Raw genomic sequence first — 22,718 nt, 5'->3', positions numbered from 1 at the left:
TTTAGTTTGGGGTTGGACATTTGTAGTCTTAATTTGCAGGATTTGTTTATTTGTTTTCTTTAGGTAGTTTTGGTTAGGCAGTCATTAGCAAGCATCTGCTGACTCTGACAGTCAACGTGGATGGATCAGAAGTCTCCCCGACTTATTCTATGTTTGACCAAGGAGCCACCATGGAGAGATAAGAGTCACATGTTCTAGAGTAGACGATTCACATCGTGTTTTTTAACATGTGCACAGTTTTCGAAAAAAAAAAAATCCTTTTAGTTAATGGATATAGAATTTTTGCTTCCAAAATTAAAAAATATATTTCTAGACAAATCAAGTATTTTTTTTCTTTTTTAACAAATGTTAAATTTTTGGAAAATTCTATATTTTTATGCCTTTTAAATATCAAAACATAAAATCCATATTTAATCATATGCAATGTATGTCCTCTCCACTGGGGGGTGCCAGATCCCCTTTGCAAGTCATTAAGGTTCAATAACCCAATTTTACCGGGAACTTGTCTAAAAGTCTAACAAGCAAGGACTAGAACTCTTTGCAAGAATAAGGCAAACTCAAACATTAGTTATTTTTGCAGTTATTTTTAAAGTGTTTGACAGTGACCTTTCAAGTCAGATAAACTTTTTTGTCCAAAACCCCAAAAATGAAACCATCAAACAGCTTACGAAGATTTGATGTACATTTATTCTTACCACGTGGAACATATAGTATAAAGATTTCATACTGAATAAATGATATTCCTTGAGCCAAAAAAAAAACAAACAAAAAAAAAAGGAAAAGGGAGAAATTTACATGTCGTCTTAGCTACATAGTCTGAAATACAAATATGCAGAATCCATGAGTGGAGAAAAATTTGTCAAATGTGTACTTCATCTCGCTTTTTTTTTTGTCTTTTCTTTGTATACCAGGAGATAAGGTTTGAGCCGTGTCTGCCGTGACTACAGAGCTGTGGAGAGACCAGAGGAGTGGGTCTGACCGGTGGGGAGTGGAAGTCAAACTCACATCAACCACCAAACCCCACACCCAGAAGAAGTGTGAGAACGTGACACAGACAGAGACAGACACAGAAAGGAAGTATAATGTACAGCATTATATATACACCACAGCAAAGCTGTATTTGAAGTTAAAACCAATCCTAAGAGGTGATTTTCTTTTCATAAGGAGGGAGGGGGGGTTTCATACAATCAAGGGATAGGAGGAGGTAAGGGTGTTGTAGGTTCTTGATACTTTGGGGAAGAAAGCCGTTTCCGTCCAACACCATACTAAAAATCCGCTTCTGTGTGAAAGATGCGATACAGAATGCTTACACTCAAGAGCAGTACGGTACAGAAAATGTCCTACAATCTACTGCACACTGCACAGGCCTCCCCGGTGAAGGTGTTTATTGACAGAACACTGTCGGGCCGACTGGTGAGGGTCCGGCTGTAACAGCTAGGAACCGGCGGGCCGGGCTTCTGCCGCCCGCCTCACCTCTGAACGTCAAGTGACGGACTCGCTGTGCCCTGGAGGGGGCAGAGGGCACGCTGTGTCTCCCAAACTCACTGTAAACGAGACAGCAACTTTGGTTACAGTTTTTGTTTTTCAGCTATTTATTTATTTATTTATCTTTATTAAAAGGTAACTCCCCCCACACACACTCCCTACCCCCCCAGTAAAAGAGCAGAACAGTCCTCCCCCCGACCGCGGTGCTCTCCTCGGTCCTCCTGTGGGCGTTCACGTTACGAGTAGTGTCACTTTGCCTCGTCTCTCTGGTTCGCTCGACAGCACAGCTCCTTGATTAGGCAGGCCTGTTGGGGGGGGCTCACAGGATTTTCTGAAAAGTTCTCATAAATTAAAGAAAGTCTGGTGAACTCTCAGTGTCCTTTTACCACATGTAAGCCAAGTTTATCAGGGAGAGGAGGGGTTGGGGCCCAAACCCCCCCACCATAAAAAGTGGAGCCATGGCTCCCTACAGCTGTCATGACTGGCCGATCAAAAAGAGTACATCACAGATAACATGAGAAACCAGTGAGTTCATGAGGGGGGACACGGACAGGTCGAGGAGTCTGGACTCGTGTAGTGTGAACTCCGAGTGGTTCTCCTCCACCTTGGCTAAGGCGTGCAGCGCCCGGGCGGCTCGCCGCATCATGTCCGGGCTGGTGGGCTCGAAGTGCATCCCCTGCAGGTGCAGCAGAGAGCTCTGGCTGTGCTGGAGCTGCGTGGCGGCCAGGCTGTCCTCCAGGAAGCCCAGGAGGTTACCCACACTGCCTTTCTGCACGGCGACCGCTCGCGCCGCCATCGTGTCACCCTGGGCCAGGTTGGCCAGCAGGACCACGGCCATCTCCCTGCAGACCGCCACCTTCCTGTCTCCGATTAACCGCACCAAGTTCCCGAATAGCTTTTCCAACCGGCTGAACGGCGGGGTGGCCAGGATGAGGTCCACGTTGTTGTCCTGGATGCTGAGTTTGCTTAGGGTCTCCAGGACCAGTCTCTGGGGAGACAAAGCGCTGTGGGGGCCCAGGGTGGGGAAGGGGTCCTGGGCCTCCGCCGACGGGCACACAGCCCAGTGGAGAAGACCATCCAGCAGGGGCAAGCAGATGCTCTCAGGGTAAATGGAGAGATCCAGCTGACCTGAAATGTTTGCCAAGGTGACCAACGTATTCTCCCTCAGGAGCTCTAAACAGTCCCACCACCACTCGTCCCTCTGGCCCACCCCCTCGTCCGAATCCTCGTCTTTTTCATAGGTGAGCGGGGCCTGCTTGCGCTCCGGGTGCCGGTGGTGGAGCAGGATGAGGCGCCCGAGAATCAGCAGCAAGCCCGGGTGTTTGGACATCTCGTGGTCGTTTCCTGGGACGAAGGAGAGGCTGCGGACGATGTTGGAGACGCAGACGCAGCGGCGAGCCAGCGAATCCTGCCAGTCGGCCAGCGCGATGAGCGGGCCCTCGTCTTTACTGTGAGGCTCGTCCTCCAAGATGGTGACAGACTGCTTGGAGCGCTGGGTTAAAATACTTTCGGGGGGCAGAATGGGTCTGTGGTTTTCCTGCTGACTCCTCACACATTTCTCCACAGCCTTTTCTTCCGGATCCGCTTTCCCGTCCTCCTCGCTGTTCTCCGACTTCTCCATAACCATTGATTTCTCTGACAAAGACGCAGGTTTCTCACTTTCCTCTTCCTCTTTCTCCTGCTGCTTCCCGTCATCCTCCTCGGCGGGCAAACCGTTTTCCCGGATCTCCTCCTCTAACAATCGGCGCTTCAGTAAAACTTGGGGTACGGGAAAGCGCTGCCGCTGTTCCAGGAACTGCTTGCGAGGCTCAAAGTGGGTCTGGATGTGTTCTGTTGAGTCTCCTCCTCCGGCGCTCCAGTGAAGCAGGCCGCTGTCAAACTCCTGCACTTTGCCGTGATTGTTGGACTGAGCCGCGACAAACGGGTCTTTTCTTCGTACCACCTTCAGAGGAAACTTGTCAAACTTACTGGACTGCTTGGGTCTCTCGTGAGCGGATAAAGACTGCAAAGAACTTTTGCTCTTCTTCTCGTGATCTTCTGTCTTGTCCTCCTGAGAGCAGTGCTTTTGATCTTCTTCTTTGACTTGAGCGGGTCGGTTCGTTTCCGTCTCCTCCTCATCCTCCTCTTCTTCCCCCTCTTGTTCCATGTGCTCCTCCTGGAGTTCCTCCTTGTCCGTGTTGTCCAGGTCTCGTTTTAAGGCATCGGGGTCAAGCAGCGTCCTTTGGCCGGGCTCTCCAACTTCGTACTCCCGCAGAATGCCAAAGATTTCGATGAGGCAGCGTCTGTAATACTCGACCACCAACTCCAACAGGCCGGGCAACTGGAGAAGGAGGAAAATATTAGGAACCGGATTAACCGAATCTGCTCAAAACCAGCGATTTAAGGCGGAAATAGAGTCTCACCGTGTTCAGGTCGAAAGTGGAAATACTGTTGTCGTCGTACAAGAGGATGTTGATGGTGTCTAAGGCCCACGTGCTTTCAGCCAGTAAACCAGACTTTAAGGACATCATCACTCTCCAGGCCTCGGGGGTTCCTACAGGGAAAAATAATCTGGTTCATTCTAGAACCCTAAAGCCTGCAGCCTCACAGGAACATTTACTGCGTTGGATCTTACCGATTTCCTTCATGGTGAGTCTCCGTCGAGGTTTCAGGACAGGATGTGACGCTTCGATCGAGCCGGGCGGGAAAGGCATGTCCCGTCTTATGAGCGGCGACTGCACCGCGGAGGGGACGATGTGGGATGCAGGCACCGGGGGGCCGGCCTTGTGCATCTTCATCCCTCCATGCATGTAGGGGGATTTGCTGGGCGACGTCCGGTTCTCGATGGGCCGCGGCATGGTGGCCGTGTTGGACACCTGTGGAATGTGGTTCTGCACTCCCTGAGGGGGTTGATAGTTGGACTGCACCGACCGCGGCATGGGCTGTCCCGGCCCTGCCGGACCGTAGGGAGGCTGCCGAGGGCCCATCTGGCCGCCCCACTGCCCGTCACTATTCATCCGCTGCTCCGAAGGCATCATATCCTCCGAGCGGTTCATGCCAGGGTAACCGGGTCCCTGCGGTGGGCCCCCGGGACCGCCCTGCCGGTTGGGATAGTTCTGATAATTGAGATCTCGAGGTCCCTGCCACATGCCGCCCTGGGGACCTTCCGGGCCCGACGGCATTATCTGGGGCGGCATGTTGGGCTGAGCGTTGGGTCCGGCGGCTCCCTGCATCCGGTCCCGGCCAAAGGGAAACGGGAACTGATTACCGGGGGGCGGTGGACGGCGGTCAGGGCCGGGATAGGGCCCGCTGCCCCCATATTGATTGTACGACTCCTGCTGTCCTGAAGGGGGTGCCGGGGCACCTCCTTGCTGCTGCTGCGGAGCTGCTTGCTGTCCTCCGGGGAAGGGCCCGCTGTAATCTGCCTCATGACGTTTCGATGGGGGGTAACCTCCCTCCACAGGACGCTTATAGCCCTGCAGATGAAGAGTAAAAGCGTTACAGACTGTCTGCACACTTTATAAAACTCCATTCAAATATACTGCAGACAATAAATGATTTACCTGTTGTGGGTACATTCCAGGCTGCTGGTTTGGGTAGGAGCCAGTAGAGGGCGTTCCCTGTCCTGGATACTGATTACCATAGGAATCATGCCTGCAGGAATGATGCCTGGTCAGTTTGGTTATTCAAGTGTTACACACCTCACACTCTGTTAAAAGAAAGCTAATTTAACCTGTTTTAAAATTCTTTTTCTTTAACATTCAAAAATCGGATAAAACTAAATCCCCGTTTTAAAAAGTCACAACCGTTTCTTAAGAAGTAAATCACATATTGGTAACAAACACCAACATTGTTAACAATAGATATCCAGCTCTCTCATTCAGTTAGCTTATTAATTAGTAACACAAGCCTCAGGCTAAAATAATAGCTTACAGGCCATGCAGATACAATCAAACCTGGAAGCATTTATTCAAATTTAGGAAACTCAAGTTTCAGTCACGCTGCCATCATTTCTGCAACATTCAAAGACTTTTCCAGTCTTAAATTATCGGTCACTAATATTGTTTTAAACACAGACTGCCAATCAAGTGTAGTGGGAACCGACCGTGGCTGCTGTGGCGGGAAGCGATTTGGCGAATACATCCCCGTGTCGGCGTTGGCAGGCATCATTGGGTTTGGCTGAGGGGCTCCGGATCCCATGCTGCCCTCTGGGCCCAATCCTGGTTCGGATCTGAGGAGAGGCAGGATGACAAGTGTCAGCTGCATGTTGGTTTTCTATAGATTTATAAGACGCTTCTTTAAAAAAAAAAAAAAAAGATTTGAAAAACAATTTTACCAACTGAACAAATGAAGGAATAAAAACGCCTTTGCCATGGACTGATCACTAGTGAAGAGCAGGAAGGTTTAGCAGCAAAAAAACTTTTTTTTCCAGAGAAATGCTCCGATGCAGCAACAAAATGCTACATTTTAAGCTTGAATATAAACTAGTTTGGGAGCTGGTTGCATCTGAAAGGAGATCCTACAGTTCAGGAATCTTCTACTTCAAACATCCCAGTTTAAAGCAAAACTTTTTGAATATTACTGGTTAATTGTGTACAATGTTGCGGAATACAAACATTTCCTTAATCATTTTCCTTAGCAAACAGAATTTTTACATCAATGAACAAGAAATTCAAATTTAAAATAGTTATTTAAAATATGTGTTGCAATATTTTTAACTTTAAAGTTAGGTGACAAACATAATTTTGAGTGACAGAGACAAAACACATTTTTTATTATATTATATATTTGTTTATAAAATACACATAATTCAATTTTTGCAAAAAAGTTTCATCTAAATTTTAATTGTGTCTGACCGAATAAAAAGCTGTAAAAATCAAATGAACGTGTGAAACGGGCTTTATTAAAAGAAGGGGGAAAAGTTCTCACCTCCGGTCATATCCTGGTCCATAAGGATACTGCTGCCGGGGCCCCATTGGCATGCTGCCCATGTTCCCAGGCGGCCCCCGGTTGAATGGAGGCTGCTGCTGCGGGGGCTGCTGATGCTGGTCACCCACAACGCTGTTCGGGCCCTGGTTGGCAGGTAGAAACTGCTCCCCGACTGATGACAACCGCAGCAAAAACAAAAAAAGAATCAGCATTGATGGAGGCATTCGTATGTGCTCTACGTCAACCTTAGGCTCTCCCACCTTTCCGCATGTTACTGAAAGGGTCTTTGTTGGGTTCGTAGGAGCCCATGCGAGCTTGCATATCCGGGGTGTTCATGCCAGACTGATAGGTGGAGTTGGGCATCATGTTCTTCCTGGGAAAGCTGGGGTCACTTCCATCAGAGAAAGGGTCTTGGAGGTTAACGCTGCTCCTAGGAGAAAGAAGGTCACATGAGAAGAAGCTACAGAGATGACCTCCATTCACTCGACAAAAAGTCTCACCTCGATCCAGGAGGTATGGCGCTCATCTGGCCGAGAGGAGTCGAGACCGGGGTGGGGGGCTTTAGATCCCCCCCTTCAGCCATGGAGCTGCTGGTAGACTGTGGAGTCTGAGGACCCTGAAGGGAGCCTGATCCAGCTGTGGAGCAGAGGGACGCTTCAGTTTGAAATAAGAGAGGAGCAGACAGATACGGTGCGAAACTTTAATAACAAAGCAGGGATTGAGTTCATGTATGAGGGTCACTGAGAGAGCAGAAAGATGCAAACCTGGAGATGGGGGCTGGACCTTCGCCGCTTGACTCTTTTTGTTGTCTGAAAAGATCTCAGGGGGAGGGTCTTCACCGCGCTCAACTTTGCACTCGAAAGCATAAAGACACTGGATGTACTGTTTTTTCAAGGAGCTGGCAGCACTGCTGGACGTTCCCACGTTTAACGCCGTGGCCAGATCTCGCCATTTCTTACTCTTGTTCACCTATAAAGTACAAAACAAGGCGACCTCAGTAAACAGTCGGCAGCAGAAACACAAACATCTGGAGGAAGTTTGAGCGGCGTTGACCTGCGTCATTCCTCCGATCTCTTTAACGGACATGTACAGCCGAAAAAGGTCGAGGGGTTTGCGTCCCACGGCGGGCAGGTTACTCATGCCCATTGCTTTTTCTTCAACAAAAGCCAAGTAGCGGTCGACCCAGATTTTTCTGTCCGGCTCTGGTCCCAGTTCATATAAGCGGGTTATGTTTTCACTGGTTGTCGTGGAGGAGTTGGACTTCTGTTATATGACACAGAGAAAAAAAAGTGTAAAATAAAGTCTTAAAAAGTAGAATTTTTCAAAAATACTTAATGTTTTAGGTTTTTACCTTTGACTTGGTGTCTGGTTTGGGGGTTCCACTCCCGTCCACTTTATTGTTCATCTTATTATTCATTTCTGGACTGGCAGCCATTCCTGATCAAAAGAGTTGCTTTTAAGTTTCCACAGTAATAAACTCAAAAAGCTGCATCCTGGTGTTAAACTCACCACTAGCATTGTTGACCATGTTTGGCCCCATAGGATAAGGAGATCCACCCGGAGTGTTCATCATTCCAGGCATGTTGTTCATCTGAGGGGCGTAGGGAGGACCGGAGCCCATCATCCCTTGACTCATGTTGGGGTAACCGGGCATCCTGAAACCGGGAGAGTGTGTAAGCCGAGCAGAACGAGTGTGTCCTCTAACAAGGTCCGATGGTGGGACTCACCTGTTGTGCATGGAGTTAGCGGCAGGGTGCGACATGGCTGTGGGGTCCTGGGGCTTTCTATTCATTCCTGGTGGAGGGCACATTCCTGAGCCTACCTGCGGTGGCATGTTGCCCATGTTATGAGGCATATTTGGACCCATGCCGGGACCCATATTTGGACCCATATTGGGGCCATACGGACGTGCTCCCATCTGATTGGAGGTCATCCTTCCCGGGGGAATGCCGGCATACTGCGGCCCTCCACCCTGTCCTGCCATGGGGTTCATGGAGCCCATACCCGGTCCTGGGTAGTTGGCGTTAGGCATGTTTCCATACCCCGGCCGAGGATATCCTACAAACGACAGTAAAGTCATCCTTCAGCAAGTTATGACATTTAGTTTCCCTCTAAAAGAGAATAATTTAAAAAGTAAAGATATTTTTCTTCTTCTTTCTACAGACTTTCCAGAGTCTTTGCAGCCAGACTGAGCAACAAGCCTTTGTCACAGTTTCAGCTCTACTGACAGGAGGCTCTGCTACGTCAGCTGACTCTCTGCTATAAATAGCTGGGACTGAGTCGCAGGGAGGAACCAACAATATTATGGTGTTTGAATGAAGCAGGGAGATGGGATCCATAGGTTGGCCCAATGGGAAATGTAGGATTGCAAAAATAGATTAAATATTGAGTAGGAATTGTTCAGAAAGCACACGATAGTGTAAGAGTTTTTGGAAAAACTGCCACATTTCTTCCATTGAAGTCGAACAAAGATCACTTGTAAGCACAAACCTTGAGGCCCATACTGTCCTCCCTGTTGGCCATAGCCACCCATAGAGTTATTCTGCTGATATGGAGCCATCCCAGGATGCATCTGTCCTCCAGAGGACTGGCGAGGTGACAGTGCAGAGGTGGATTGGGGGGAGCCGTAGGGGGGCATCTGAGGGTTCCTCTGCATGAATCCTGACACAAAAGAACAGAGGAGATACTTTTACATGCTGAGAGAGTTGGTAGTTTAGCTCATTAGGATAGAAACACACCTCTGTCCTGAGCCATGGGGGACTGGCTCATGCCGGGGTGTAGGTTCCCATCCGACTGCACGCTCGATGGTCTGGGAGGCATCTGGGGTCCTAAAGAGAGACGCAGATAGAATGGTTTTAGAAACGAATAATACAGAAACTAATTTTTTAAAAATATTTTAAACCTTATAGAACTTTACATGTGTGGGTACATTTTTAAGAAATGCATCAAATGGGATTTCTACAAGGGAAAAAAAATACTTCAATCAAAGTGCAAAAAGACCATAGGTTCTAGTTAATTGGGATCAAAGAATTTTGGTACTTTCTGAAGAGTTTTTAAAAAAAAAATCACTTCTTTTCACCATTCGTGCCTTTTAAGGTTAGATTTGGACATGACGTGATCTGTGTCGTCTCTTTTTTTGGGAGATTCAAAACTTAAACACTGTTTGTATATTATGACATTATCTTAGCAATTTTTGAGAGAAATTCAGTTTTGTTGCTTTCTTTAGCATTTTGATCGTTTATCAAACATATTTAATTCTAAACCTTAACTCATAACATTTAACAAACCAGCCTCATAAATACAAGCGTGTGAGCAGATAAAAGACAAATATATATTTATGAACAGAAGTAAAAGGAAAGATGGATTTTTCAAAATCAGCCGGACAGCAAATGTAACAATACCTTAAAAAACGTATTTTTGTGTTTTGTAAGACCATAACAAAAACAAATTTAAGACAGAAGAAAATGAACAAATCTAACTTAGCAAACATACATATAGATACTAAACAATGTAATAAAATGCCAAAATTATGAACCATAGGTTTCATTTTACCACAATAACTAAAATAGCAGTAAATACTAGTATTATTATTGGTTAGAAAAATAATAATGCTAATTATCATTAACCAATAGGTTAAATTAAATTAGGTATTAAACTAACTATTCAATAGCTTGTAGTTCACCAGCGTGCATGTATTATTTTTGAATCATCTTCACTAGCTGAAGTTAAACAGGTTCTTTGATTTTATGGATGCCAGAACCGACTCCACCAGGAAATCCGACTGCTGCTAATATTTTGTCTTCTGTCCGACTTTGCACATGTGTAGTAAAAATTGGCAGTAGGGGTGGGTATCGTTAAGATTTTATTGGTGGTACTCCTCTCATCGATAAGATATTTTTATCTGTATTCTCATTTATATTTTTCTGTGTGAAAACAAGGAGGGAAAAAAGAAAAACTATTTACATGAAAACCTTTGATTTTAGAACAATTCAAAACACAATGCATTTGTTTAACGTCCCCAGTAACACTAAAATTACTTTAATTAATAAAGCTCAAATTAGGAACCAAAAAGCATAGACAATATTACACAGCCTCCTTTTTTCAAAGAACAATAACACAGAAAACAAAAATGCACGTTTTATTATGATTAGTTTTACATTGCATGTCAGATAATTTATTATTGTTATTGAGAAGAAATATGAACATTCAGCCAGTTATTATAACATGATCATTGTTTTTTCAATGGTGCTGGTGGCTGTATTCATTTTCTCTCCCTTATATTCCATTTTCATGAAGTTTTCTCTGATAAATATCACTTTAATCATGTGCTCCACACGTGTACCACTAGCATACACTCCTGTTATAACAACAGTGGCGCTAGACATCTCACTTGAACAGTCAAATGCTGCACCTCTCTGCTAGAATCTGGTGTATTTTAGTGTGGTCTTATGACAGGTTACTGCTGTTACCACCCTTGAAAAACCACGTTTTTATTACATTTCAGACACCTGGCGCTTTCTTCATTTACGTTGACACACTTTGGACCTTTGTGGTCACGGCCGCTCTGCCATCCATGTGCGTTTGTTGTCTCTTGTCAGGGGATAAAAGCACATGTCTGTGGGAGCGCTTGAGCACCCCCTCCGTTTCAAACTGGAGCAGGAAAAGCAGTGAATGAGGAGAGAGGGGTGCCCCATTTTTTAAGCGCTGTTGCCACGCCGCTACAACAGTCTCATTAAGCAGTCTTTTTTTTTCGACTTTCTCATGAAGTCACATCGTGTTGACCAGAAAAGAAATTAAGATCTATTCACCCAGGATTTAGGAAAATGTAAAACATTTTAAGGCCTTAATTAAGATAAATGAAACTTAAGACTTTTTAAGGACCTGCGGTCACCCTGTTTTGGCACTACAGAGCACAGTGACATATTTACATGTTGTAAGAATACATTAGCAGATTAAAAATTAAATATTAGGGAAAATATAAAAGTGCTGTTGGAGTGTTACTAGAATACAACATAACTTTATTTTATTTTGAAAGGACAATTTCAGTGAATCAGAAATGTAGCTTTTATGACTGAGAAGGAAAACATATTCAAGTAATCTATAAGATTAACATTCGAGAATTACACTAATATGATCATAGAACATCATGGAAGCGCTTCAAGTGTCTTGAGTGTGTGAGGCAACGGCTCACCTGGCATGTTGGCGGGCGACAGTGGCCCCGTGCGTGGCGTGCCAGCGCTAGCAGGGGAGCCAGCGGGGGATGGCGAGGGCCCTCGAATCCCTGGCAGGTGTGGAGACGTATGAGGCGAAAAGGGCGACTGGGCGGGGTTGCTTTGCTCGCCCTGACTGCTCGACACGCCGGATGTACTCATGCCAGGGCTCAGAGCACCCTCTGTACCTGTCGGTAGGTCATCGATGGACCCCGCCAGATCCTGAAAAACAGCAACATGCAGAGTTAAACTACACTGAAGAAAACATTCACCTGAGATTCTGACTGACAGGTTAACAATAGCATGAACACACAACTTCTCAGTGCAAGAATAGATTTAAATACTAGATGTGTGTGTGCACTCCCACTACAGCTTCTGTCTTTTTCTAGTTTTTGGGTTATGACCGTTACCATGGTTCAAGCATGCAAACAAGTCTTTGGATGTAAACTCAGCTCAGATGAGAACGTTTTCAAATCAGAATTTTAATCCAAGCAAAAACAATAAACTCTAGTGTTTAATTTAGAATTAGTCGTCTCACTTTCCACAGACGGGTCTGTGAGGTATAAAATCATTCAGTCTAGCATTGATTCATTCAAGTGTTACTGTGATGTAATCCCCGTTCGCCCAGACTGCAGGTCAAAGTTTGATGATTCTAGGTTAGTGTACATTTCAAAACTCGGTGCTCAAGTTCTATTATGGCAGACAGAGACCATAAAGTACAAGTGCCAAGGAATATTACTTGTCAGGTCTTGCTATTTACAGTATAGAGATAACATCAGTTAGATACCGCCAAATGATATCAACAAAAAATAGGAATTAAAAAAAAAAGAAAAAAAATCCTACAAATTTCAGACTAACTGATGGATAAAGTGTTTTTGATTCCAGCTCATTTTTTTATCAATTTAAATAAATTATAATTAACAATATAATAATAACCCAATAGAAAAACTACATAAAGTGATGTTTAATTTAACTTCACACTTCAAATAGGTAAGATTTTGCTTAAAATCAAGACCCAATCCGAATTCTTCCCTTGTCCCAAGCACTTCTCCCTTCCCCTCCAAACGGAGGGGTACAAAGTCCTCCCCTGGGAGGCTAAACCGCATCGCGCTGAGAACCGCTTTTCTTCATGTGGATGCGTTCTGAACCACAGGAGTTTACATGTAAATGTAAGTAATGACTTTTTGTTGTACAATGAACTTTTTACAGTCATAAAACCGCTGTTATGTATATTCAAGCGCTGGAAGCTCTGCGCTAAAGCTAGCGGACCGGCGATTATTAATGATGTCATTGACAAAAATTACGTCTGAAATATTAGGCAAAAAAAAAAAAATCAAAAAATGTGAAAATGTTTTTTAGCTTTATATTGTGTCTATATTAATAGTTTAGAATTTGAATTCATCACTTCACTTAGCTCATAAATGTCAAGTACAGCTGAAGCAGGACGAAAACTAGTCTAGTAGCAGAAAGTACAGTAGCTATTCTCATAATAAACATAACTTCATAAAAAATAATCCTAAAAGGTCTAACTTTTTGCCTTTAAACAGATACCTTATTTTTGTTTTAAGTGGTAATGCAATAAAGTCAAAATGATTTTTCAAAATAAGAGTTTTGGTCTCTGGTGTTACTGACTGGGAGGCTGGAGGGTCGGCCTTGACTGTCCTCCTGGCCAGATTTAGGCTGCGTGGATGGAGGGGCGCTGGACTGAAAGGAGTCCTGCGATACATCCTGACAAACACAAAGTATAATTAAGTGATTGGCCAAAACACTTAAGTAAAGGAAAATGCTGAAAAGTACCTGCTGCTGAGACGGAGGAAAGCGCTGATAAGGTGACTGCTGTGCTTGCTGCTGCTGCTGAGTGTTCTGTGGGTACGCCGCAGGCTGCCCCTGTGGATGCTGCCCGTGTCCTGGAGTCTGCTGTGGATGAGACTGTGACTGCTGCTGCTGCTGGGGGGGTTGCTGGGCCCCCGGCGTGGGTCCTGGATAGTTCGGTTGGGCTTGCGATCCAGGGGTACCCTTGGAACTTGGCTGCTGGGGGTTCTGACTGGGCGGCCCTTGTTGCTGGGCATACGGAGACTGGCTAGACTGTGGTGCTGATCCTTGAGAATACGGTGGCTGAGACTGTGGGAGCCCTTGGGACTGGCCTGGCAGTGGCCCCTGGGACTGTTGGGGCATGTGTGGTTGCTGATAGGGAGATCCTCCTTGGCTGTGTGGAACAGAAGTTGGCGGAGGATGGGGCTGCCCCGGGTACGGTGACTGTCCGCCGGGTTGTCCGGGCGTTGGCTGGGCGTAGGGGGTTTGTTGCTGACTTGGGTGGGAAGTCTGCCCCGGCTGGCTGTAATACGGTGCCTGGCCCTGAGAACCATATCCTCCAGGCCCCTGCTGTCCGTAGGAACCCATCTAAAGATAAAACAGCACAACTTCAGAGACACTGTAGAAATCACTGGCATAAAAGAACACATTAATACAATCAAATACCTGTGGACCATAAGGCATGGCACCCATGCCACCTGTGGTGCGCCCTTGCATCCCAACTGGGTATCGCTGGGGACCTGGTGGCCCATAACCTTGGCCAGAATACCCCGGCCCAGGCTGAGTACCTGTAGGATGAGCCTGCTGTGACTGTTGACTGTACGGACTGCCTGGTCCATATGGCTGACCTCTCATTTTTCCCATTGGATCCATGGGACCAGGTGGCTAGAGATTAAAAAAACATGAGAAATCCGTTAGCACTATGCAACAACAAAAAGATTCTTACTTTTGAAAATGTGTTGTGTATTAACCTATCATATTACAACCTTAAAATAAAGCAGCATGTGATGATTTCAGAACTTGACTATGAAAGCAAACATCCACTTTTTTTTCCCACCCTACTTCCCACGGTTATTACCCTGATTTTTTTTTTCATCTCACTTTGCCATAGTTTCGGAAGTCAACAGAGCTATTTATATCTACTTTCAAATGAAGGGCACTCTGCCCAATCTTAAACATATCCCAGCTGTGCTCCTGTTTTGAGCCCGATCCAAGAAACTTTTTTTTTTCCTCTTCCTCCCTTCGGAGAAAGCAGTTTCGCTTTGGTTTAGTGACACCAGAAAACAGGGAAGTAAGTTTGAAAACAAGCAGAGAGAGTGAGCCGTTTTTGATCGTGTGCACAAACTGACCACGCAAACACATATATTAAAGTTAAAGGTTTATAAAAGGGGCCACTTTAAACAAATACTTCCAAAAGTAAAATTCCCCGGCTTTCCCTGCAGCTCTTTGCTAAATAAGTACCCACAATGCAACAGCTCCCGAGTATTGGACGTGCTGTGTTTGACATGATACAGATCCAAGATAATGAGGAATAAATAAGAGCAGCACATGGCTAATCTGCATAAGACGGAGAGGAAACTCCTTTGGTGGGTGAGAGATGGTGGACTGCACTCTGATTGGCCTCAGGGGGGGGGTTGGGGAAAATTCTTTGCAGTCATGGTGCCAAACTTGCATGGCATGCCAGACACAGCAACACATTGTGGAAGGGAAATATACAAAAAATTAGGATTCAAAAAAAGGAGAATAAATATATATATATGACACATACGATTAGGAGGACTTTTTACTTTACTGAAAGTATGTAAAAATTAAGGAATGCAGAATTTTTATACCAATAACATAAAAATGAATGCTTTGATTTCATATATAAATGTGATGTACACTAGTAGGCCGCAGAAAATCTAGGAATTAAGGTGTAATAGATGCAAATAATGATCTTTTTTAATGCAACAATATGCTTTTTCTTAAATTAAAAGAGTGGAGTTAAAAGGGGAAGTGAAGCAGTAATACCTCTGATGACCTGTGGTGAGCCAATGCTGTGTGCTCTTATCAGCAACTGTTGCCTTGCATCACATGTAATTATAAATGGCCATGAGCAGCGGATGAGTAGCCAATCAGATTTGAGCTAGCATGTCAACCCAAGACCAACTATCTCCTGGCTTTGACAGCAGGATTTTACCTCCACAATTCAAATCCCACTGCAAACTTCAATCTGCGGGCTGCGCTCGGTCACTCACGAGGCAGGGCTGACTGTTTACAACAAGCACGCCCGGGGAGCCCAACCGCCTCCCGGCGAAGGGAAACGGGTTTAATCAATACACGTTAAGGGTTTACCTTTTTCTTTTGAGGGGTGTCCTTTTGTCACCGTGTGGGGGGACAAACAGACGTTTTAAACACGAGCTGCACGCGCCGTGAAAAGTACACTTGAAGGTCGCAGTCCGCACGCGACGCATTCTTTCCGCTTGCTAGCGCGAAATTGCGCTTCGTCGGTTATAAAAGTATAAAACGTTCCTCTGTACGAAACAATATCATAAGACTTTGACAAAACGCGACATTCAACGTTTATGAGATGTAATTTTATAGGGGAAAATGTCGTGAATTCTGCGTTTTAAAAAGGGAGTAGCAACACTCGGGCGAAAAAAAACAAGCCGTTGCAACACAGTGGCTTTTTTTCCCAACCCGTTAAAGTCGGGCCTTCTTCGCTCCCACTACATCTTTTCACAAACTTCCACCTCAATTGAGTCCCACTCGGTTTATACCGTGTGTCTACGAGATAAAAGCGGAGAAAGCCACACTTTTTAACGGTGTGCTGTAAAAGGGAGAAAAAAAATACACACGAGGCAGCCATTTTAGAGTCTTTGCGAACTAGTATCAGACAATGGCTGGCCTGCTTCGTTGTGAACTAGCTTAGAGAAGCAGAGGTGTGCTAAAGCACTCGTTTCAGAACAAAATTAATTTACCTGGTTTCTCGCTAGCGGTTGTCCGGCACTCCCCGGGCTCAAAGGCGACGGGTGAAGGCTTCTTTGTTGCCAAGCCGGATTGCTGCCTCCGTACTGACCGCTACTGCTCATGTCTGCTGGTCCCTTATTAGCTCCTTCTTGGCTACCGTAGTCGCTTGAAGGGTAGTTTGGATATCCCCGCGTTGAACTCGGGGAGGTCAAGAGTTTGTTGAGTGTCGGCGTAGATGTAGGTTGCGGGTTCCCGATATTATATCTCTGATTACTGTAAGATCCAGGCATTACCGTGGGTCCTCCCGGTGTAGGCTGCTGCTTAGCTGGCTGCCCCCCAGCTGTCGGCGCCTGAGCGCTGCGAGGAGAGTTCATGGCGTATCCTTGGCCTGTGTACGGAGTTCTGTTCGGGAATGGGTTGTAGTTGTTGAACTGGTGGTTCGAAAAGCCATGCTCGTGTGAATTGGGTTGATATGGGTCCATCATGTTGCTCGACTGCACGACCGGACCCGCAGCAGCTGCCATGCCAGGGCTTTGTTGTCCGCCATGTTGATGAAAAGGGGCCCGACCGTAATGCTGACTGTACGAGTACGAAGGAGGAGGAAATGTGGGGCCGTGGTGATGCACCAGTCCAGGGTGGTTGTTTCCCTCCGGTTCGACGGAGTCATTCTGGTTATTATTGATGGCTCTGGGCGGGTTCCCATTCCCGTTCTTCATCTCAGGCTCCCCTCCTCCCCCAGCATTTCCACCGTCGGCCCCGTCCTGCAGATCCCCACGGCCCGGCGATCCGCTGTCCAACCCCGGCTGCTTTTTATCGGACTGTTTCTCCCCCGTCGCTTCCTTTTGGTCTCGATCCGGCTTTTTCAGTTCAGAAGGCGGGCTAGTGTTAAGAGTGGCGGCGCTGGCGACCTGAGCGGCCATGATATACCCCCCCGCCACCTCTCTCTCCCTCTCTCGGCGAGTCAGTCACAATCAAACGCTAGCATTGAATATAAATAATTCTTCAGAACCATTAATCCTTGTGTCGATTCATTCCCAACACTTATTCTAGCCGAATCCGGCTGCCATCCTTCGGTTCCGGCTCCGCAAATGGGTTAGAGAGGTGATGGAAGATCCATACAATGCGTGAGGAAGCGACAGAAATTGTTGTGGGAGTTGTGTTACTGAGCCCGGGTAGAGGCAGGGAGCTAACCCAACCAACACGAGGCTCCGCTACATACAGCCATTTTACCGAGGCGCGGGGGCGGCCGCAAAACACGGAGCGGAGCTGCGCCTGCGCGGACCGGACCACTCTCTCCTTTCAGCCTTCAAAACATCACTTTTTAGCTCATTTATATACTTTTACACGTCCAAATGACATGACTACGTGTATATTTTTCACCTTTTAATACATTTTGTACATATAGGCAAAAAAAGAGCATAATTATGATATAAAAGCCTTTCATAAGTAACCAGGAAGAAGAAAATAAAATAAGAAAAAAATGCTTAACTGTCTCTGTAAACAAGTTCCTGCCAAAAGTCTTCATATATTTACAATTTTTCACGCATTAATAATGTTTAGAAATATATTGAAAGGAAAATCAGTCGTTACTATGATATTTGTCCCATTTTAGCTTCATTCTAAACATTGTTCATTTTTTTCACATTTACATCGTCACTTTTCCAAATTTAAGACAGCTACTGTCTAATTTCACTGCACTTTTCCAGTTATACCTTATATTTCATTTAGATTTATCCTCTTGGTAGTTTTAGACCTCTTTGGAGTCAAATATAATTGTCTAGTGACATATTTGTTGAATTGTACATTATTTTTTTAGTCATATTTATCTGATTTTGTGTTTTTAAGGGTCAAACAATTGCTACATGGGTTGCTATGACTAATCAATTACATTTAGTTTCAGTTTATCCTATTTTTGGCCACTCTGTACCTCTTATTGTTAAAATCCATGCCTATTTTAAATGTGCAAAAAGACACATTTCAGATAAAGCAGATTAAAAGCTCCAATAAATAAGAATAAAGGTTATTTTTCTGCATTCAGATTTGCTTTGGTGCACTCTTGCTTATCACAGCTTCATTTAGACAAGGATAGCAACACAGGTTTTTCCAGAGCAGAAGGAGGAAGCCTTGCAGCAAGAGACTACCAATGCACATTCCCTCTCATTCCCTCCCCTGCCTGCCTGCTCGGCTCGGCTCGGCTCTGCTCTGCTGCCACCCCCTCTCCTCTCTGTATCTCGCTCCAGCAGAAACACAGTGTGCTGAGCGTGGGGGGATGGGCGCGCAGGCTGAAGTAAACTCACATTTCCCGTGCATCTTCTGTTTGACTGTTTGAGCTTTTCCCTCCAAAGTCTCACAGCAATTACAACATTTTACAGAGTTGTGTGCCCCCCCTCCCCAGCACCTCCTCTAAAGGAGGACAAATAAAACAGACGTGTTTGGCACACAGGGCGCGCGCGCCTTCATTGGGCAGGGGCGGGATGGTAATGAAAAAGTGCGTGCGCGTGTCTCAGAGACTGTTTGTTTGGTAGAAATGATCCAAAATAAAAATATAAAAATCCTCATTTGAGTTTTTCCATTTCTTATCCGACTGGTTGAAATTCACATTTGGCATGTAAGTGGGACAACACTGCTGCCTTTCGGTTTTACATTCTCACTCGACACACAAACAGGCGCGCGCGCGCACTCACGCGCTCTCTTTGCTCTGCGCTCCGCTTTACGCACACATCTACCTCTAGGGGGCTTTTAGGAAAGAAAAAAAAGCAGGAAGTAGCAATGAGGGGGCATACTTGATCACATGTACAAACATCGAAACACAATTTAACATTCTGCCTGACACACCCCCCTAATGCACACACAGCTTAGCAGGCAGGAAGCAATCATTTGCAGTCGCATCACACCACACAGGGTTAATGTGATTTCCCACAACGGCCTGGGTCCTCAAAGTGGATCACGCTTTTATTTCAGTCCAACTGCAACCCAGCAGAAGTGCATGGAAAAGCCTGAGTGCGTTTAGGATGGGGTTTGATAGGAGGCGAAACATTAAAATTGGATTGGTCTAAGTGGGTCACAATGAAGCAGAAATACAGCAGAGTTTGAGCTGCATTCACAAAGACAGAAGATCCCAAAGAGCAGACACAGGGCCAGTTGTGCAGAAACACAGATTTAATGTGGCTTCCTCTCCCCGCCTGACTTAATTTTTCTGCTCCGGATGCTGGAAAGAATCGGAGCAGATTTCTGCGGATCTGGGGAGGGAGGGAGTGAGGAGGATCTGCACGCGCATGCGCCCTCTGCTGGTGGAGGTTTATCTAGGAGAAAATAGAAAAATGTGCAGATGTTTGTACAAAAACAGGCAACAGTGACTTCAAATCTCCCACACAGACGCTGATTCTGAACCTTCTCGGTGCTAAAAGCAACAAGTCCTGCGAACGCGGAGAGAAGCGTGTGAGGAGCAACATGATGTCGAGCTCCATCACGCTCACGGGAGCAGAGGAGGAGGGAACATGCAGGTTTATGTCGCTTTCTTGGAGACATTTTTCTCACAGTCTAGATGCAGGATGACAACCATGATGAAGGACCTCTGGACAATTTTTACCATCAGTCATCCAAACAAAAATAAAGATGTATATTTTTTACAGAATCAATAAAAAAAGAATAAATGTGCATTTTTTTTGCAATGCATTTTTTTTCTAATGTGTGTCATTTTTTAAAAAGTTATAAAAAATGCATTGAAAATACAAAAATACATTTTAAGAAACAAAAGTGATTAAACAGCTTTTTATTAAGAAGATGTGAATATTCTCCACTGTGGTCTATGAGGTCATAGCTCACTGCAAAGTTCGTTCTCAATTTCTTAGTCATTCTCCTTTTTTTAAGTAATGAGCTCAGTGAAATCCAGTGAGCTGGAATAAGAGTCTTCAAACGCAGTCCTTTTCCTTTTGATTCTTCATTTCACAGCTCCATCATTTCCTCCTCCACGCTCCTTCCACCGCTTTCAACATACCGCTCTTCAACTCCAAGTGTGCTGCGGAATAACACTTAAGGAAAAGTGGCAACAATTGTACTTAATCTTCAAGACTCGACTTAAATTCATTCAAAATAATCTAACATTAGATTTTTTTTTAAAAAGGGGGCCACTATAAAGTCTGGAGTGCTGTTTGAGTCTATCTTGAAGCAAATGAGTCACAGTGAGTCAGCGCAGTGATCTGGGAAGGATACGAGTTGAACTGGAAGTCTGCCCCCACCGCAGCTGACATCATAGCCTGTAGATTTCTCTCCTCCAAATCTCCGAAACAGTAGCCGTTGGCCTTGTCCACCGCTCGTAAGACCTGAATCATGCTCTCTTTGTCCTCCAGAAAGAAAGAAGAAAACATCTGATCAGGGGTTTTCCCCTGGAAATGCTCACAAACAGCTGAAATAGATGAAACCTTGAGAATATGCAGCTCAGAGTGTTCTTCTGCTTTCATAATAAAAGCAACTGAAATCAATGTGGTTTTTAAAAACTTTGTCTTTATCACCTGTTTACCTTCAACCACAGATATCTTCTGCATGAAGTGGCCTTCAAAGCAATCCTGGAAAACACAGCTTCCATGGCCTTCTGTTTTATCAAAGTTTGGCTTTGCGAGATAACCATACAAACTCACAAAGCTACAAAAAAATCAGAATTTCTCCCAACTCCCAGATGGTAATTCTTTTTAAATAAGTCGATGTTGAATGTAACCAAGGTAACAAATGGCTGAGGAAACTGGAAACGCTTCACCATTCACACCATGTTTGATCGAGAGCCATCACGTCTTCTGATGGAAAATAACGGTCCCATTGAAGTGCTGGCACACAGGCTGTGTGTCTGTGGACACGCACAGCTTAGAATCATTGTTTATGTTCGAGGACTGTGAGGGAACAAATGCCCACACACTTCAGGACGGAGATCCATCTGCAGGAAATGCTCCCCGTTTTCAGTTCCAGACACTAAAATTGTTTTCAGATTAACCTATTTGAGCAAAGAAAAATGTGGTAAATTACTCAATAAAGGTCAAAGTTCCACTTTGGGATCACCTTGAGGCTTAATGACATTTTTTTTATAAAGCAGACCAACTAAAAATGTAAAAGAGAAATTCTTTACCACAAGTGAAAAATAAAAGCTTGTTTTTAATGATTTTTCCATTCAATAATAAATATTTGTATGAGTTTTACGAGCTTTTAACTACCAGTATTGTGTTACACAAAACTATTAGCATATCTTAAATGAAAGGAAAACATATTAAATATATATATATATATATATATGTCAAATTGTAACTAATTCAAAATAATTTGAGCAAAATACCTAAAAATTAATAAGAATTTGATAAAAACATTCACAAACCGCAGCAATACCTGCACATTCAGAGGCACAAAGGAGACGAGGCTGTAATCCTGGATCACTTCTGCCAACTTTTCATTCAAATGACGAAATTTTTTGAAAAATGGGTCAGCGGCCAAGTGATCCAGAAGGTAGGTCAGGTCCATCACTTCAGTGTAGAAGTCCAGATTGAAGGCTGGACAAACACAAGGGTGCGTTAGTGCTGTGGATACACTGTTTAACCAAATAAATAAACGGAACGCATACCTAGTTTGCCGTATTGCTCAATCAGGTCCATCTTTGAGAGCACGTTGACATGGGGGAGCTCCACATGCAGCATGGTGGACAAGGAGGTGCACAGCACTGAGATGAACTTAGCCGGGTCAGCGCAGTAATGAGAGTCTACGATGTGGACGGCTGTCAGCTGAAAGAATAGACAGCATTTAGATCAAATACGAATTTCAATCACTAACATCTGGATATAGAGGAATCTCACCCGGAAGTTCCACTTCCCCAGCTGTGTGAAGATGTTCTTGACTGAACTTTGGTGAGTGTAAAGCTCCACCTGTCCAGGACAGTCAAAAAGGAAGTAACAGTCACTGTGCTGCTTCAGCTTAGTCTCCAGCCAGTCCAAATTGGCCTCCAGGTACTGCATGCAGTACAGAAGGCCACCGTTGGGTCCGAGCTTCAAGCTGTCCATCACATCATCCAGAGTGATCAGCTCGGAGACGTCCACCGCGCAGGGATACGGTATGCCCTCGTTGGCTGGGTCCATGTTCACCACCACCACCTTGCGTCCCATGGTGGTCAAGAACTCCCGCATTCCTTGGCAGTACGTGGTTTTCCCTGAGCCGGGAGGTCCGATGACCACCTGGCCAAAGCGCAGAGACGGCTTGACGTCCGTGTTTGTGCTCATGGTTTCAGGTAGCGGACATGAAAAATGTCAAAATGAAAACAAGCGGTGCAGTTCCCACTAGTTCAGTTACATTTACGATGTTTCAAAAACATCCGCCAAGACT

The 22,718-nt window shown here is 45.1% G+C and overlaps 2 protein-coding genes across 4 annotated transcripts in view; both read right to left on the bottom strand.

Moving 5' to 3' along the window:
* Positions 1–664: 664 nt before the first annotated feature.
* On the bottom strand, positions 665–17,871 carry arid1aa (AT rich interactive domain 1Aa (SWI-like)). 2 transcript variants are annotated; one of them, XM_024267175.2, is made up of 20 exons: positions 16,376–17,871; positions 14,082–14,300; positions 13,401–14,003; positions 13,236–13,331; positions 11,585–11,825; positions 9,132–9,221; positions 8,884–9,054; positions 8,121–8,451; positions 7,903–8,048; positions 7,745–7,830; positions 7,447–7,656; positions 7,158–7,362; positions 6,894–7,047; positions 6,654–6,823; positions 6,394–6,565; positions 5,570–5,695; positions 5,028–5,118; positions 4,100–4,940; positions 3,888–4,018; positions 665–3,805 (listed from the first exon to the last, which is right to left on the bottom strand). In XM_024267175.2, the coding sequence occupies exons 1-20, from the start codon at positions 17,282–17,284 to the stop codon at positions 1,961–1,963; spliced, it is 6,837 nt and encodes a 2,278-aa protein (XP_024122943.1). In that variant the 5' UTR covers positions 17,285–17,871; the 3' UTR covers positions 665–1,960. The 2 variants fall into 2 exon arrangements, with proteins under 2 accessions (XP_024122943.1, XP_024122945.1); XM_024267177.2 differs by having other exon boundaries at positions 6,894–7,029.
* A 1,631-nt stretch (positions 17,872–19,502) lies between these two features.
* Positions 19,503–22,718, bottom strand: part of gpn2 (GPN-loop GTPase 2) — a 3,665-nt gene continuing 449 nt past the window's right edge. The window contains exons 2-6 of one of the 2 annotated variants that reach the window (XM_036216141.1): positions 22,196–22,649; positions 21,967–22,123; positions 21,735–21,895; positions 20,577–20,707; positions 19,503–20,382 (exon numbers count right to left, since the gene is read on the bottom strand). In XM_036216141.1, coding sequence (XP_036072034.1) covers positions 20,310–20,382; positions 20,577–20,707; positions 21,735–21,895; positions 21,967–22,123; positions 22,196–22,615 — 942 coding nt within the window. In that variant the 5' untranslated portion in view covers positions 22,616–22,649 and the 3' untranslated portion in view covers positions 19,503–20,309. Of the gene's footprint in view, positions 20,383–20,576; positions 20,708–21,734; positions 21,896–21,966; positions 22,124–22,195; positions 22,706–22,718 lie in introns of both variants that reach the window. The other variant, XM_024268373.2, reaches the window with a different exon arrangement.

Source organism: Oryzias melastigma, linkage group LG16 (genome assembly GCF_002922805.2).
Source record: "Oryzias melastigma strain HK-1 linkage group LG16, ASM292280v2, whole genome shotgun sequence".
NCBI lineage: Eukaryota > Metazoa > Chordata > Actinopteri > Beloniformes > Adrianichthyidae > Oryzias > Oryzias melastigma.
Note: the sequence above shows the minus strand (reverse complement) of the source record. Positions and strands in the feature narration are given on the sequence as shown.